This window comes from Leucopleurus acutus (genome assembly GCF_964270905.1).
Source record: "Leucopleurus acutus genome assembly, chromosome: 13".
Lineage (NCBI taxonomy): Eukaryota > Metazoa > Chordata > Mammalia > Artiodactyla > Delphinidae > Leucopleurus > Leucopleurus acutus.
In genome coordinates, this window is record NC_139155.1 from 62,218,061 (window position 1) to 62,237,347 (window position 19,287).

General features: G+C 38.7%; 2 protein-coding genes across 3 annotated transcripts in view; one reads left to right on the top strand and one right to left on the bottom strand.

Moving 5' to 3' along the window:
- The window catches only part of PRELID3A (PRELI domain containing 3A), a gene marked incomplete at its 5' end in the record, with an annotated part of 130,066 nt that overhangs the window by 89,162 nt on the left and 21,617 nt on the right, over nt 1-19,287 (top strand). The window lies entirely within an intron of this gene.
- Nucleotides 1-19,287, bottom strand: part of SPIRE1 (spire type actin nucleation factor 1) — a 203,433-nt gene that overhangs the window by 37,316 nt on the left and 146,830 nt on the right. For both annotated transcript variants that reach the window (XM_082853005.1, XM_082853004.1), the window contains exons 5-6: nt 8,740-8,817; nt 4,908-5,072 (exon numbers count right to left, since the gene is read on the bottom strand). In XM_082853005.1, coding sequence (XP_082709131.1) covers nt 4,908-5,072; nt 8,740-8,817 — 243 coding nt within the window. The remainder of the gene's footprint in view (nt 1-4,907; nt 5,073-8,739; nt 8,818-19,287) is intronic.

Genomic DNA, 19,287 nt, shown 5'->3' on the forward strand with positions numbered 1-19,287 from the left:
TCCTGAACAGGATAACACATATCTTCCTAGCTATTTTTTTTTAATTGGCATTTTTTAAAATTAATTTATTTTTCAATTTTATTTTTGGCTGCACTGGGTCTTCGTTGCTGCGCTCAGGCTTCCTCTAGCTATGGTGAGCAGGGGCTACTCTTCGTTGTGGTGCACGGGCTTCTCATGTTGTGGAGCACGGGCCGTAGGTGCGCAGGCTGAGTAGTTGTGGAGAGCGGGCTCAGTAGTTGTGGAGAGCGGGCTCTAGCACACAGGCTCGGTAGTTGTGGCACACAGGCTTAGCTGCTCCGCAGCATGTAGGATCTTCCTGGTCCAGGGCTCGAACCCGTGTCCCCTGCATTGGCAGGCAGATTCTTAACCACTGAGCCACCAGGGAAGCCCTCTTTCTAGCTATTTTTCGTATACTTTTATTTTAATGTTCTTTCCATCACAACAGCAGGGTTGAGTGAGGTAATGGAGTCAATAAGGCCAAGGTTGTGAGTTCCATTCCCCAAACAAGCACGTTAACATCAGTTTCCTCACTAGTCAGAAACTGGATCCTGGATCCCAATTACAAAATGTGTGTCAGTGCTCATGAGGGAGCTGCAGGCCAGTATTGATGTGAGTCAGTCAGTCAAAGTCCTTACTAGCAGGAGGAAAAGTAACAGCAAATTCCATTCTGCTGCTGGGTCAGTGAAATTACTTTTTTTTTAATATAAATACAGAACACACCCTGAAACAAGCTCTCTGAAGCTGCAACAATAAATGATTTCTAGATGAACACAAATAGTAGGCCCATAAGTAAATGAGACCAGTTATAGAACTTGATCTTACTTTTGAGCCACAATGCCTTAAACAAATAACTTCTCTATAAAAAATGTTTAAGTTTCTACATCTTTATTTTTCTTTTTAATTTTATTTATTTATTTTTGTACAGCAGGTTCTTATTAGTTATCTATTTTATATATATTAGTCAATCCCAATCTCCCAATCATATATGTCAATCCCAATCTCCCAATTCATCCCACCACCACCAACCCTCTGACTATACATTTTACAAGGATCTTTCATTACACTGGACTAGTCTTCTCAAATAATTGGTTTATACTTAAGAAAAAAGAGGTTAAGACAATTAGAAATAAAATGCCTCCTCTGTTAGGCTTCTATTAATCAAAGAAAGACAAAGTTTTCAAGAGCTCAAAAACATCAGAAAAACAACAGATCATCTGATCAGGCTTTAGACCAAGGTAAATAAATAGAGGGAACTTGGTAATGTTTTAAAAAAAAAAAAGACCTTTAATGAGATATAATTCACATATAAAATTCACCCCTTTATTTATTTTTTTTTGGCGGCACCACTCGGCATGTGGGATCTTAGTTTCCTGACAGGGATTGAACCCACACCCCCTGCAGTGGAAGCACGGAGTCTTAACCACTGGACTGCCAGAGAAGTCCAAAATTCACCCTTTTAAAGTGTACAATTCAGGGTTCTAAGTAGTCACAAGGTTTTGCAATCACTACCAATAACTTCAGAGAAATTTTATCACCCCAAAAGTATATGCTGCACCCATTAGCACTCATTCCTCATTCTTCCCTCCCCACAGCCATTGGCAGCCACTAATCTACTGTCTTACTGATGTGCCTACTCTGGAAATTTCAAATAAATGGAACCCCTCATACATTATGTAGCCTTTTGTGTCTGGCTTCTTCCACTTAGCATGTTTTCAAGGTTCACGCAGGTGGTAGGATGTATTGGTACTTCATTCCTTTTTATGCCTGAATAATATTCCATTGTATATTACCCACTCATGAGCTGATAAACATTTGGATGGTTTCTACTTTTTGGCTATTATAAATATGCTATGAACATTCATACATAAATTTTTGTGTGGACAAATGTTTTCATTTCTCTTAGGAGTGCATGTAATGGCTGGGCCGTAAACTCTATGTTTAACACCTTGAAGAATTAGCAAACTATTTCCCCAAGTGTGCACCATCTTACATTTCCATCAGTGCTATGAGGGTTCCAATGTCTCCACATCCTCACCAGCATGTTATTTCTTGTGTTTATTTTAGCCACTCTAGTAGGTGTAAAGTAGCATCTCACTGCAGTTTTGATTAGCATTTCCCTAATGACTAATAATATTAAGCATCTTTTCATGTGCTTATTGGCCATATCTTCTTCAGAGAATAATTCAAATTATTTGCCCACTTTCCAACTGGGTTGTCTTTTTTATTGTTGAGTTTAAAATATTCTTTATATGTCCTGGATACAAGTCCCTTTTTGGATATATGATTTGTAAATATTTTCTCCCATTTTGTGGGTTGTCTTCACTTCCTTTATATTGTCTTTTAAATCACAAAAGTTTTAATTTTCGATCAAGTCCAATTTATTTTTTTCTTTTGTTGCTGTACTTTTGGTGTCATATCTAAGAAAGCACTGCCTAATCTAAGATCACAAACCTGTTTTCTTCTATGAGTTTTATAGTTCTAGTTCTTAAATTTAGGTCTTTCATCCATTTTGAGTTAACTTTTATATATAGTATGAGATAGCAGTCCAACTTCATTCTTCTGCTTGTGAATATCCATCTGTCCTGGCATCATTTGTTGAAAAGACTGATATTTCCCTTTTGTCTTGGGATCCCACAGAAATCAACTGACAACAAATGAAGGCAATTATTTCTGGACTCTCAATTCTATTCCACTGATCTATGTTTATCTTTATGCCAACATCTCACTGTCCTGATTACAGTTTCTTTGTAGTAAGTTGTAAAATTAGGAAGTGTGAATCCTCCAACTTCGTTCTTTTTTCAAGATTGTCTTGGCTATTCTGGGTTCCTTGTAATTCCATGTGACTTTTAGGATCTGCTCATCAATTTCTGAAATGACCGGCCAGGGAGCAGCGACAGCACCACACGGGCATGGCGCGGGGTGCCCGAGTGCAACTGCCATGGCCACCTCCCTCGGTGGGGTTGCCTGTTCGGGGCGCCTGCCCAGTTACACAGTCCTTGGGTCGCCTGCGCCCCGCGCCTAGCCGTTGCCACAGCTGCCGGAAGAGGCAGTTCAACAGCCGGCCGGGCTCTGGAGCAGCCGGCCGGGCTCTGGAGCACCCAAGCCCGCTTCAGGAAAGCGGCTTCCGCTCCGCGACTGCTGGCAGTCGGCTGACGGCGGCCGACGATCTACATCTTTATTTTTAAAGGTGAGTTATCTGAAGTTCTCTGTTAGAATTAAAGCATTTTACCAAAACATTTTGAAAAAATTCCATTGAAATGTTTTGTACTTCTATAACTTAATGTTCTAAATATAATCACATATGGCTAAGCCATTCAATTCCCATCATGAGCATCACAAATATACAAAAAACAGTGGATTACTATGGTATAGTTATGTAGTTTAAACCTGAGGATTAAATTAAGAACATCTTGGCATACTGCTTCAGATACAGATAGACTATGTGTGAAAATCCATTGTGTTTACTCTTTACAACAAAAAATTTTTTAAAGAAATTAGGAAGTGGCATTATATTGATAAAAGTAAAAATTTTTTTTAAATATATCCAGTTTTTGAATGATTAAATATGAGTAGCTGGGGCTTCCCTGGTGGCGCAGTGGTTGAGCGTCCGCCTGCCGATGCAGGGGACACGGGTTCGTGCCCCCGTCCGGGAATATCCCACATGCCGCGGAGCGGCTGGGCCCGTGAGCCATGGCTGCTGAGCCTGTGTGGCTACAGTAGTGAGAGGCCTGCGTACCGCCAAAAAAAAAAAAAAAAATTTGAGCAGCTGAATTTCCACTGTCATTTATCAGGCACATATATACATAACAAGGAACTAATCAAAATCTTAGCCTGTTAGACTAAAACTTGAAAACTTCCCCCACACAAAACCAATCACCACTAGAACTGCCATCTGCCTAGTCCCCTGCACAGAGGCTCAGTATAAACGTATCCAAGTGAACTGCATGGAATTAGCCAGACAAAGAAAGACAGAAAAAAGGAAAACAATAATGGGTACCACAGAGTAGTAACATGTTCTTCTTTACTTACTACTCACAACCTCCAAACTGTATAAACATGCACATAACAGGAGTCCCAGAGGGACTGGAAAGACAAGAAAGGACAAAGAAAATGTGAAGAACTAATGGCTAAAAACTTCCAAAATTTGATAACAATACAAATCTACTCATCCAAGAAGCTCTATAAACTCCAAGCAATAAACTCCAAGAGAGCCACAACAGAACACATTATAGTCAAGTCGTTGAGAGAAAAATATTGAAAGCAGCAAGAAGTGACTATCACATACAAGGGATCCTCAATTAGATGAACAGGTGATCTCTCACTAGAAACCATAAAGGCCAAAAGGCAGTGAGCTAAGTTTAAAGTCAGAAAAAAACACTGTCAACCAATAATTCTGTACCCAGAAAAACTCTGCTTCAAAAATGAAGAAGAGGGCTTCCCTGGTGGTGCAGTGGTTGAGAGTCTGCCTGCCAATGCAGGGGACACGGGTTCGTGCCCCAGTCCGGGAAGATCCCACGTGCCGCTGAGCAGCTAGGCCCGTGAGCCATGGCCGCTGAGCCTGCGTGTCTGGAGCCTGTGCTCTGCAACGGGAGAGGTCACAACAGTGAGAGGCCCGTGTACCACAAAAAAAAAAAAAAAAAAGAAGAAGAAATTAAGACATTCCCAGGCAAACAAACACTAAGGGGGTTCATCACTAGTAACCCTGCCCTAAAGGGAGTTGTTCAGGCTTAAAGAAAAGGACAGTAGACAGAAATTTAAAGCCATGGGTTGTGGAATTACACATTTGTAACTTTTCTGTGAGCTTACTGTATTTTCCAGCTTTTCCATATTGAGAAGAACATTTTCAACAAATAAGATTACCAAAAAACAACCATTTGAGTCCATTAACAGTTTTCTTTGCTACTTACCATCACTTTTCGCAAAGTGTATCTTTTGGATCGAATGTCATCCATTAGCATCTCATAAGGGGTGAGCTGATATTCAATGGGCAGAGGGTTGTACTGCCGCTCTTGGACCTTCTTGAGTTTTACTCCATTCCGCAAATCCCTCATCACCTGCACCCAGAATCGAGCCTGAAAGAGCCAAGGGTGGAGAGAAATCCATAAATAAATTTACTAGTTTCCTCTAAAGAGCTATAGTCGTAAAGAAAATATTAAGAGCTTGGATTACAAACAACCAAGCAAACCAAAGAGAAACGATTTAAAAAATTAGATTTTAGGGTACTAAAAAGCAGGTTGGATGCCAGCAGAGAATCCACCAGCTCTAACTGTGGGGACACCTGGATAAAACCCTAATTCACCCCCTGTGCTACCTGCATCCATGGCCTCAGTTCCTCAGGCCCTCATGCTCCACCTATCAGGTGGCTTTGCTCACTGAAGAGGTGTGTGTTTCTCACACTAGACTTTGGGTTTGGCTCTATTACTTCCTTAGCCACTGGAATTTTAGTGGATATGACATGACCAAAGACTTCAACAACAAATGCACAATGGCTTGTCACTCTGCTCCTGTTACTACCATGAGAACATCACGCTTGGGTTGGCACGAAGCACACTGGCAGGATTATCCAGGAGAAGGACGATGCACAGAGTAGAGCCACCACTCTGATCTGCAGACTCATGAGCTGAGTAAATGCTACCACTTTATGCCGTGGTATTTTGTAGTGTTCAGTTATGCAGCATTACTGTGACCACAGCTAACTGATACAGCCATCTACTGCTATTTGACATCCAGCAAGTTGCTTCCCCTTTCTGAACCCTGGCTTCCTCATCAATAAAAGAAAATGGCACTTTATAACTTGTTGAGATGATCAGAGCTGATGTACAGTGTTCTGCACATAGAAGATGCTCAAAAATGACAATTTTTATGTTATTACTATCTCTACACAAATTATTTAATATCAATTTTCTTATCTACAAATAATAGCAAGTTGCTCTGCCTGCCTTTCAAGAAAATGAAATATATGTAAAATATTTATTATAATTTAAAATATATTAAATGTGTTAATATTATTATACTTTAACCTTTTTGTTTTCCTGCCTATAAGCTATCATATTCTCGGCTTCAGTAAAGAGAAAATCAATATGATATTTAACTGAAATATTATAGGTTGTTAAACATTAATAAGTGGCTCAATAGCTACATAATATATTTATTAAAAATCAAGTGACATATTTCATAAGAAATGCCTACATAACTGATTAAACTTCTCAAAAATGTCCTCAAAAAATGATTTGTGATTTTTAAAAACTGTATACCATTTCTTATTCCCAAAAGGATTTGAGGTACTTAATACTGTGGTATAGCCATCAGAACATCTTCTAAAATATTAATATTTAAGACAAGTTCTTAGATTCTGCCATTAAAGTTATCCTAATATAAATCCCTAAAATATTTAGATCTCTCCTTTGGGAATGCTCGTCTCAACTTCTCTTGCTCATTCCTTGAAGATCCAATTCAAATACCATCTCATTTTTAAAATACTGTCTCTTCTCTTCACCTCCTCTGGCTTTAAGAAAACCTGACATATGAAACTTTGAATTCTCAAAACAGATAAATTAGTGATGATTACTCACATTAGAATCTTTTGCTATAATTTATAGAAAAATTCAAACAGACTCTTTTATATAGCCAGTTCATTCTATATTATTGTTGGCAAAAATTTTACAAATGACTTTTCAGAATCTAAGTTCCAGTTATATAAAATAATGGACAACTGTCACTGTATGTATTCCCAGAGATTTTATCACTTACCCCTTATTACACTAGAAAGATTCTGAGATGTATAGATTCTGCCATTAAACGTATTCTAATTCTCCTTCATACTATTACTCATTCCTTCCTCATTTCATTCTAATCTTTCTAGGTAGTTCACTTTCATGATCTTATGAAAAAGAAGCTGGTGATCTAGGCAAATGTAACTCCCTTTGGAGATAGTATGTCTCTTGTCAGTGATCATACTGTTTTAGATGAGGTTGCCTTAAGACAGTTAATTAAATTTTTGGTTCAACTTTATACTAGCTATTTGCTAACTTCTGAGCACCTGGAGTTATTTACCTGGCTTCAATGTCTTGGAAAACAAATTTAAAAATTTATTAACTGGGCTTCCCTGGTGGCTCAGTGGTTAAGGATCCGCCTGCCAATGCAGGGGACACAGGTTCGAGCTCTGGTCCAGAAAGATCCCACATGCCGTGGAGCAACTAAGCCCGTGTGCCACAACTACTGAGCCTGCACTCTAGAGCCCGTGAATCACAACTACTGAAGCCCTCACGTCACAACTACTGAAGCCTGCGTGCCTAGAGCCCGTGCTCTGCAACAAGAGAAGCCACTGCAATGAGAGGCCCATGCACCGCAATGAAGAGTAGGCCCCACTCGCTGCAACTAGAGAAAGCCCGCATGCAGCAACGAAGACCCAACGCAGCCAAAAATAAATTAAAAAAAAAATTTATTAACCAAGATGACATACACCTAGAGCAACACTATGCAAAGGAAACTGATCATCAATATTATTCTAAAGTGACAATACTAGCTTATAAGACAATATAGCCTACTTGTTTTTTAACTTTACCCTTAAACATTCCTGATTAATATCATTCCAAATATCTCAGGAAAGATATCGTCCATAAATTAAGAATATTGCTAACAGGAAACACCCAAATGACCATCAACAGAAGAATGGATAAACAAATTGTGGTACTTACATACAATGGAATACCTCTCAGCAATAAAAAGTATAAACTATGATACAGGCAACAACATGGATGAAATCTCCAAAGAATTATGCTGAATAAAAGAAGCCAAAAAAACCCTTGTATATACTATGTGATTGTATTTACATAAAAGTGTACAAAATGCAAGCTAATCTATAGTGACAGAAAGCAGATCACTGGTTGCCTGGAAACTAGGGAGGAGGGAGGCAGGAAGTAGGGTTACAAAGCAATACAAGGAGACGTGGGGTGATGGACAGGCTCACTGTTTTCTTATGGTGATGGTTTGTTTCACAGGTGTGAATGTGTATGCGTATATGTCAAACTTATCAAACTGTACTTTTTAAACCTGTGCAGCTTGCTGTATGTAGATTACACCTTAATAAAGCTGTCAGAAAAGAATATGACAATTGAAATCTAACATGGTCAAAGGCGACTTGTTCATATCCTCCAAATCTGTATCTTTTCCGATTCTGTCATTTAATGTCATTATTTATCCAGTATCCTTAACATGAAAAGTCAGAATCCTAAAATGTGCCTTCCTACATGGATCTAGTACCATGTTGGAAAAATAGTAGACAGTCAGTGAGTCACATGAATACACTGCAATCATCTGTTCTAGAAATCTGTCTTCTGTTTCACCAGGGCAGAACGTTGTAACGTATCACTCATTCTGCATCCCCAGGGCCCTAATCCAGTAACTATTCATTGGATAAATGAATGTACTACACTATAGTTTCACTATATCCTGAAACAGAGCTTAAACTTTGACTTCCACATAAGAGGATGCTAAGGTATTAATGTAATTAGAAAGGTCAATATTTTAAAACACTGAAATTCTCAGAGACATTGGGGTGGTTCTAATAAAATTAGATAGTTTTTAAAAAATGGAATAGCTATTTCCTCAAATGTAAGGTTAGGCTTTCAAATTGGTATAATATCATTTCATAATAGTCCTTAAGATAGACCATTTTACAAAACATGACACGACTTCTTCAACACTAAACAGAACACAGAGAATACCCAGCTATCTCACCCAGTCAGCGTTTTTCAGCTCCTCCAGGTCTGTGTTAGATTCGTTACTCTTCTCCATTTCTTGAATCTTCTTCAGATTCTACCAATTAAAATTCAAATAAAACATTTAAGCACAAAATTTCATTAAGCTACCTTCTCAAATAAAAATTTCGAACGGATACCTTCAGATAAAATATATACAGAAGTGTTACTGAAGCAGATAGCACAGAATCTACTCCTCTGTAAATTTCAGCCAATTTCAGTAAATTAAAATAAATGCAGTCCTGCAGAGGGATGGACTGAGATTGTTCATTCTAATTTCCTTTGAAGCCTTGTGGTTAAACCTCAGTCACAATATTAATTCACATCTTCTAAACTGTACTGACATTTCCTTCTCCATCAACCCCCACATTCAATCCATCATTAATCTCACAGATGTAACTTTCTCTCTTTATTACTTAAGTCCTCTTCTTTTCATCTCCACTGTAAATCCCTTAATCCAAACACCATCTTATTTGGCCTGGACCTCTGAAGCAGCCTTGCCCCGGACGCTAAGTGCTAAGCCTTCAGGCAACCATCAATTTAACCACAACCACAACCCATGTTACAGGAGAAACTGAGGCTCACAAAAACTAACTAATATGTCTTGGGTACCCCAAGGTGAGTGACAGAGCAGGAGTGAAGCACATGGAAGTGCCCCAGGGCCTCAGACAAGGTGAGTGATGGAGCAGGACTGAAGCAGACATGAGGTAAGACGTATGGAAGGGACAGCACACGATGAGCAGAATGTTGGGAATGTAGCATCCAGACACTTAAATAACCCTGAGAAAACGGACAGGTAACGTTCTACTTTAACTTGGCCAAAATGAGCATTTACGAATTGGTATTACACAAGGAAAAGAATAGGATTTATGATTTGTACCTGAGCTTTGCACATAACGGGTACTTAATAGGTGGTGTGACATTATCTCAAAATCTGAGTAATAGGGGCTTCCCTGGTGGCGCAGTGGTTGAGAGTCCGCCTGCCGATGCAGGGGACATGGGTTCATGCCCCGGTCCGGGAAGATCCCACATGCCGCAGAGCGGCTGGGCCCGTGAGCCATGGTCGCTGAGCCTGTGCGTCCGGAGCCTGTGCTCCGCAACGGGAGAGGCCCACGTAACGAAAAAAAAAAAAAATCTGAGTAATAATCATTATTAACTAAATCAGGACTCTCAGTTTTCTGACTTTAAAGATATATCACAGGGGGCTTCCCTGGTGGCACAGTGGTTGAGAGTCCGCCTGCCGATGCGGGGCGTGTGGGTTCGTGCCCTGGTCTGGGAGGATCCCGCGTGCCGCGGAGTGGCTGGGCCCATGAGCCATGGCCGCTGGGACTGCGCGTCCGGAGCCTGTGCTCCGCAAGGGGAGGGGCCAGAACAGTGAGAGGCCCGCGTACCACCAAAAAAAAAAAAAAAAAAAGATATATCAGAGGTACTGGTATTACATTATCTCTGATATTCAAAATTCCTCATTTTTTGCTAGGGATTATTAGTTAGCTTTAAAAAAATCTCTGATGACTTAAGCCATAATACCAAAATCAGAACTGAGCGGGGAAGAGACCGAAAAGGAGAAGCACAGGTGTTATTTTGTTCCTCTAATGACTGCAACCCAGGCTCCATTCCCAAAAGAATTAAAGTACATACTACTTGGGATTTCCCTGGCAGTCCAGTGGTTAAGACTCCGCGCTTCCTCTATAGGGGGCGCGGGTTGGATCCCTGGTTGGGGAACTTAAGATCCCTCATGCCGTGCGGCACGACTAAACTAAGATAAAAAATAAATAACATAACATAAAATATAAAAAAAATAAAGTACACACTACTCTATTGACTAGAAGATTCTTCCAGGTTTTTTAACAATTAAAATGGTGAAAGAAAAGAGACTCAGGAGGTGAAATGCCTCTGGGCACCCTGAGACTCTATCAGGCTACGTCATCTATTTATCAGCAGCAACACTCAAACAATGACAGCTGAACCTAAGTCCCCATCTCCCTCTCCCTAGAAAGCTTTACCCCAGATGCCCACTTAGCTAATTCCCATATATCCTTCTCATTCTTGCTCAAAGGTTACCTTCTCAATGGGGCCCACCTTGACCACCCTATATAAATTCCAAGCCCCACACCCTGCCATGAGCAACCCCTAGTCTACGTCTTTCTCCAAAGTCCATCCTGCCTCTAACAGTCCATATGATTTACTTAATATGTTCACTGTCTGCCTCTCCCTGACAGATTCCAAGCTTCCATGGGGAAGTAGTTTTGGTCTATTTTGTTCACTGTTGGGCTCCTCAAATCTCTAGAACAGTGCCTTGCACTTAGTAGGTGCTCAGTAAATATTTGTTGAATATGTGAATTAAGATACTTTCAACCAAGAACGTTCAATCACTTAAATCTCTTCAATAGTTCTTATCACGTCAACTTTAATAAGCGGAAGCTCAATCAAAAGGAAAATTATTCAGAGGAAAATCTGTATTTTCTTCCCTAAACTCAGAATCCCCTGGAAGGATGGGATGGAGAAATCTTATCTTTCTGTCATATTTCTCCCATCACCTAAAAAGGCTGATCCCACAGCAACCACTTTATTGTTTATCCAATGATCTATAAACCAAAAGATAATGAAAAGAGCTGAAAACACAGTGGAGAAACTCATCTTTACAAGCCTATGTTGTTTTTAAAAATTCCGATGGTCTCTAGGTCCTTTTAGGATCCAAACAAGAGAAGGCAAGACAAATGTACAGATACAGTAGAAGATGGGAGATCTTTGGCAAGATGAAATCTTTATCTTTTTTCCTTGAATCCTACTGCTACTACCAAAAAGGTGATTACAGTAGGTCTCTGAATTGTTCTTTCTGCTTCAGCTTCTTCCTCATTTGGTTTATCTTCTCAATCCCCCATGACGGGTTCTCAGTGTCTCTGTTGTGCCCCTCAAACTGGGGTGCCTATAAGTACTTCTGGGGAACTCTTTTAGTTAGAGCCTGTCCTGGGGATGTTGAGAGAGAGAGAAAGCCAGTTTCAGATACTGGATCCATCTGTGCCTAAAGCCAGCTGTGCCCTTATATTCCCAATTAAGGGAGTCAATAAATTCCTCCCCCTTCCACCCATGCTAATTTGAGTGGATTTCTGTCACTTGCAATGGAAAGAATTATGATTTAACATGTCCCCTTTAGTCCAAAAATATGGGTTCACGCTTCTATGTCTTAGGGGTGGTCTGGTGGAAGAGTACGAGAAGCATATGGCCCTTTTTCCACCCAACCTTAACTGTTACTGTTCTCGGACACATCCCTGACAAAATGTAGCCAGGATGGTCTCACTGTTAAGACTTTAGACATCTCTATCTTTACTTGTGCTGTGACAAAATCCCTAACTCCCTGCAGCTAAGAAAAACTATCTGCTGTCTATAATACTGACGATAATTTAAATGAATGGCCTGAGAATTTCATGTTTCTTTATTTTTCTGAACAGCAAGTAGCACTAATTGTAGCTCGATACTTCCTAGCTGTGTGACTCTGGATAGTTATACAACTGCTCTAGTCTTCAGGTTGATTTTCTCACCTGTAAAATGCAGCTGCCAATTTTGTTAACATTTTGTTAACAACATTTTGTTAACATTTTGTTAACATTTTGTTAACATTTTGTTAACAACATTTTGTTAACATTTTGTTAACATTACGTAAAATAATACAAAAGACATATAGCATGTGGCCTGGTTCATATTAAGCAGATTAGTAGATATTAGTTATTTAGCATTTATTTAGTAGTTATTAGTTACTATAAGCCAATGAATATCTATGAAGATTTGATTGTGAACACTTCCACTCTATCACAAAAACATTATTCTTTTTTTTTAAACATTTTATCTTTTAACAAATGAGACCTCTCTTTAGCCTCTTCGTGAAGTAAAAAATCCTGAATCATCAATAAATCAGTATAAAATAGCTGAGAATCTGTAAATACTATAATTGAACAAGCTTGAACAAATATTCAATGAAGAATCTCAGGTTTTCTCATTAGCAGCAACAGAAATGAGTTATTTGAAAGTAAATTACAGATTTTTATAGTTTTAGAGACAAGCTTCTGTCAGTTATATTCTAGCTTCTGAATAAGTTTTTTTTTTTTGCTTGTACAAATGTAAGAAGAGATGCCAACCTGTGCTTGGAATAGGGTGAGAAAGTCCTAACTGAGAGCATCCACACGGCAATTAACTCTCCCCATTTCTGACACAACCATTCTCAAGCTAGCAATTACAACTGCTCTTTGCCAACATCTTTAGTTCCCAGCATCTTAAAAAATAAAAAAATAAAATCTACTCCATGAATCACAAGTATATCAAATACTCAGAGTAATGTTAATGTATTTGCATAGATTCAACCACCACCCTTACTGACAATGTATTCATGTATTAACATAATATTTTAATAACAGCATTTTAATGATCACCCTTTTCCTCCATATTGTTAACCATTTAGAACTATTTGTTATTTAATGGTATTCCCCTGTACAATGGGTACGTGTTTTCAGCTAGAAACTTTTAAATGTGTAAAAATGAATGTTTCAATAATTCCTTGAAAAAAACCTTTTTTTAACTCAGTTAAAATATGCTAATATACTTTTAAAGAAATTACTTTCATAGAGACCATTAAATATATCTCACAAGTGACAAAGTCACTAATATAAATATTGCCTATAATAAACAGAACATGTATATTAGCCTCACAGAGTAAGAGCCATGATGTCCTTCCTAATTCAGATACTTTTACCACAGAAAAGAAAAAGGACTTCCAAATTAATATTTTGGAAATTAGAGCACAAAAAGCCCCCAATTACAGCAATTCTTGTGATAAATGGAAGTCTCCCATGCATATAAAGAGCTAATGGATAATTACTAAAGAATATGATTTATATTTTCATCAACCTTTATGGCACTATCTTAAAGATGTAACATGCTCCTTCTCCCAGAGGGGTCGAAGAGGGAGAAGACATTTCTCTCGAGAGAAAGAGCATTTTACTTAATGAAAAATGTAAAACGTTAAGATACTAAACTGTAAGTTGATATTCTGTAAAGCTCAATTTGAATTTATACGGTTCACTGCAGAAATCAGAAAAAGTATAGATGAAGTCGTCAAAATGAAGGAAATGCATTTCTAGGTTCCAGGAAAGGAACACTGTTCCTCCATTCTCCCAATATTTTTGTAGACAGACAGACAGACAGACAGACAGACACACACACACACACACACTCACTGGCTGAGTGTTTAATGCCTGTCTCTGCCCCAAGTAGCTGGACTCACAGTATCTCCCTAAAGACATCTATCTGCCCTTTCGGTTTTTATACTCATTAACTGTTCACACCTACAGAAATGCAGTGATGATCATTATAAAACAATCATTAAAATATCAGAGACACTATTTACAAATTATATCACAAAAAGCTATTTTCTTAATGAATAAATACAAATAAGACCAATACTCCATTAGAAAAATGGACAAAGAATATGGATACACAATTGAAAAATACAAATAGTTCTTAAGCATATGAAAAGGTACCTGATCTCATTCATTGTAAGGAAAATGTAAACTAAAACTATGAGATATAAATTTTCACTTATCACTTAGAAAAACACATTATGAAGATGTAGAAAAACAGACACTCTTACACATTTCCAAGGAGAGTATCAATTGGTAAACCTCAATGGAGGACAATCTCATAAATTTTATGAAAATTATAAATGCACAATTTCTTTGACCCAGTAATTCTACTTTTAGGAATTTGTCTTATATATACAATCACACCCACAAAAAACAGGTTAAAAACTATCCATTGCAGCATTGTTTATAAAGAGCAAAAAATTGGAAGAGACTTATTAGTTGTCAATAGAGGACATATTAAATCAATTACAGTCTATCCACACAACAGAACATCACGGAGACACAAGAAATGTAAACACTATGCGCTGATATAAAATGATCTACAAGATTTATTATTAAATGAAAAAAGGAAGGTTCAGAACAGCATGAAAAAGGAAGAAAAAATATTGATATTTTTCTGTTAGTTATACATAAATCATCTGTGTAAGGACAAAGAAGAAATTAACAGTATTTGTTGCCGGTGGGAGAGACTGTGCAGCTAGGAGACAGAGGGAGAAGAGTGCAGCTTCTTGCACTATTTCTGGACTCCTGGAGCTTGAACCATGTGAGTTTTTTTATTTGTTAAAATAAAGTTAATTAAGTTCAAAAAGTCACAGGACCTGAAAAGTCTATAACTGAGTTCTGACATGATCTTCTACATAAAAGATTCTTCTGAAGCATTTTAACAGAGCGAGTAGTGACAAACCCAAAGAAACCTAAGGGCAGAGAGGGTAATTTCACTATTGCTGATGAGATGAGTGTTCTGCACATTTACTAACATTCACAAAATAAATCAAATAGAAAAAAGATAGACTTTGACAAGGACTCTAAAAAAGTTACAAATAATAGATGATTTAATTAAAATGAACACAATAGCAACCTTAAACAAACAGCTGGTGGTAGATTCTTTCTTTCAAAAAATATGTTCACCCCTTGGAGGACTGGAAATCCGTTTTGGCTCTAGGGAGAAATTTCCAGTTAACTTAAATGTCATCACAGTTTTATTACTGGAGGTGTAGGGAGCAAACATGGGAGGGAGAGGCCAGGAGTATGAGAAAGCTAATTAAAATATACTTCAACATGTGAATGAGATAGGTCTTGTGGCTTTATCTTTGTGCGTGCATTAAAGCAGAAAACAGTCTCAAGTCATGTCACAGCAGACGTCTTAGGAGTCAGCATAACTGGCAATGGCACTATGATGTAGGTGGACTTGGTTATACTGGCTGTCAGATACTGGGTGGGAAACAGTTACATTTGATTTTTTTCAACCAATTACAGGTTATAAAATGTGGTCATCTGATTTTAAACAACAGACAAAAGACAATTCCATAACAGCCTAATCAATTCCAAAAACACTGTTTTCCCCCTGTGGCAACAGAAGATACTTTATATATACATATATAGTATTCCATTTTAAGTAAAATATTTTAGCACTATCTTGTTTAAGATTAACTGAGCTCAAAGATTTCATCACAAAATTATGATTCTTTTATAGGGCTAACTGAAATAATATATGTAAATCACTTAATAAACTATTACAGCAATCATTCTGATTATATAGTGTAAAATTACTCATATAATCTTTTGAAAATTCATAATGAACCATGCTGCTTTCCCACTCACCTTCTTAGCCCATAATTTCAATATATGGTCAAATACTAGCAGCTAAAAAGATAGAATGGCTCTAATCTGGGCACCTAGAAATCATCCTTCCATTACGGGGTTTTATTAAATTTAGGGTAAGATTTAACCAATCAGAAGAATGTGACTGGTGAGGTTTAAAATAAAGTCACATGTAAGTGAGAATCCCTCAAACACTTAGAAAATGGAGACACTGGTGTAATGCTCCTTCTAACAGCTGTATCTCTGAGTACCAGAAGAGGAAACAGGTGCCTCCACGGTGCCTCCATTCACATGCCACAACCCGCATCCCACTGCTGGACTGGCTGCTCCTGGGCTGTGGCTCTTACTGGAGTATCTTGTTCACCACTGTGTCCCCAGTGAAATGTAAATAGTAAGAGCACTGAATGCACGGCTGTTGGGAGAACTGCAGAGTTAATGCGCACCACAGCCTTAGAGCAGTGTCTGCACAGGATAAGTGTGGGAGAAATACTTGCTGTTATTCATTGTAGTAGCACCTGCCATATAGGAGACACATGACACAACTGTTGCATGAATGAATAAATTTTGCCAATTGATCCTAATTCCTTTGGGACCTAGTGCTTCTCTACTCGCCAGGATTTGCAATAGTCAAATATGGCTGCTGCATTCTCACAGGTCCCCGAAAGTCCCCCAGTCTCTGCCCACCCCCACACTCAGGTTTATGGAATCCTCCTGTACATCCTCATCTCCTACTGCAAGATCCATTTTTGGTGTTTGTCACTATTTCTAAATCCTTAGAAAGGAGTGTTAATCCCAATTCTTTCTATCACTATGGGCAGCTAACTGATTATAGTTTGTTAAACTGTGCTTCAGCTTTCCTCTCTATAAAATGAGGCGGGACGCAAACAGTAGTACTGCCTACTTATCAGGACTATCACGAAGTTTAAAGTGCTCACAAAGGCAATGAATAAGAGATAGGGGGGATTATAAATGTTTATGTGAAAGTGACATAAATTGTTTCAGCCCAGAGCTGCAGCTGTGGGCTTTGGGTCTTTTTTCCCAAAGTACATACATTTCCTTAGAGTGGAAATCTTTGAAAAAATTATAAAAATCCAGTAGCACTCCATCTCACCCCCTACTCCTCAGGTTCCCACTTTGGACAGCAGTTCGAATACAAGGGGATGGACTATAAAGGACTTAAGGCTGATTCTATTTTGCTCTATTTCTTCTTGAATGTTAATGTGTTAAACACTTAGGAAAATTCAACTATAGAACAAAATGTGACATTTACTAGGTTGAAAAAAATCTCATTAATGAAGGGCCCTAGTGTCCTAAGCTGAGGAAGCAGCAAGGGGAACATACCTAAAAAGACGACAGGAGATGCTGTCCTCGGTCCCTAATTCTATGACAGGGTTGGGAATATAAACATGGTCCTTGTCCCTAAGATGCTCAGTCTAATGAGGAGACGAACGTAAATGGTAATTCCAATACAGTGTGATAAGTGACAGAAGCCAGAGCAGAGTGCTCTATGAATGAACACAGAGAATAAAGAAATTAACTTCGATCAGCAGAAGCATTTCAGAACAGTGGACATCTGAGTTAGGTCTTAAGTAGGCATTTTCTATGTGAGAGAAGAGAGGAGAAGGACATTTCCAACAGGTGCAGAGGCCCTCGGCAATCAGGGGCTGGAGGAAGGTAGCAAAGCGTGAACGCGTGGTGAGCAACAAGGAATGAAGAGCCCAGAGAGGTCAGATTGGGGCCCGGCTGTAAACGGTCCCTATGCTGTGCTAAGGGGTCTAAACTTTCCACCTACAAGCATCAAGGAGTCAACACATCTTTACACAGGGACGGAAAGCTGGAGGATAGATGGAACACTGGAGGATAGACTGTACACGGGGACGGAACACTGGAGGATACAGTCTATCCTCCATTAGGAGGCTTTGCCACAACTCAGGCAAGAGACGCAGACCACTGCACGAGCAAGGCACAGGTAAGAACACGAAGGAGGCTCTGCATCTGGAGACAAGTCAGGAGTGTCAGGGGACCACGATTCGAGAGAGGTGGCAGAAATCAGATGTCCAATACCTGCCACAGTTCTCTAAGTCATTCAACGCTGATCCAAGATTTATACAGGCCCTATTACACTGCGGCTGCAGCAGTGAATTGGACAGAAAAGATCTCTGCCCTCAGTGAGAATGTATCCTAGTGGCAGATATGAATGAGGGGGAAAAGAGACCAGCAAAACAACTCTAGACTGTGATGGCTGCTAGAAAGGAAATACACAGAGTAATGTGACTTTAAAGAAACAGGCCGAGTGCGCTCACTACATAAGAGCATTTAGGAGACGCCTCAGACGTCCTTTCAGCTGAGGACTGAAGGATATAAATGAAGAACCATAATTCAGAGGGTGAATGAACATAGCATTTATAAGAGGAGTTTAAGATGTCAACAAGCAACTAAATAATCAAGCACCACAGGTGCACTCACACTTGAGAAGAGATAAAGATCATTATGATCAGATAATCGGAAATGACAATCTACACTGTGATAGCCTGCCTCTGAAGAAATCCAAGATGGCTTAACGATATTAGACATCTTATCCCTCAAAGATCAAGATGTTTGGTGGTATTCAACCTTCATTCTGGGGTTATTTACATGTATGGCACAAGAAACTGCAAGGGGAGAGAAAACGTTCATCACTTTAAGTATATAATCTTCTAACAGAAATTACGTGCTTTAAAAACCTTTTACGTGCCTTCTAATTAAGAGTTCTTATTGCAATGATATGAACATGTTTCATAATGTTCAATTATTTTTACTGTTCATTCACTTATGACTAATATTATTATATTAGGAATTTCTTCTTTCCAGGAATTTGCTTACCGTTAGATTTTAAAATACAGAAGTTTGGGACTTCCCTGGTGGTCCAGTGACTGAGACTCCGTGCTCCCAATGCAGGGGGCCCGGGTTTGATCCCTGGTCAGGGAACTAGATCCCACATGCTGCAAGTAAAGATCCTGCATGCTGCAACTAAGACCTGGTGCAGTCAAATAAATAAATAAATAATTTTAAAAATAAATAAAATACAGAAGTTTTAGTCCTCACTGACATCAGTACAGTAGCAATGTCAGTATTGAGTTTATAGCTCAGTACTGACAACACTGAGCTTTCCTATAAAATCTACAACACTGAACTGCTTTCCTATGAAATCCATCTTGAATTTAAAATATAATATAAAACCGGATTTAAAAAATGGATAAAATATGATATAAAATAGTATACATTAACTTCCTAGCAAATTTTACTGGGAATGC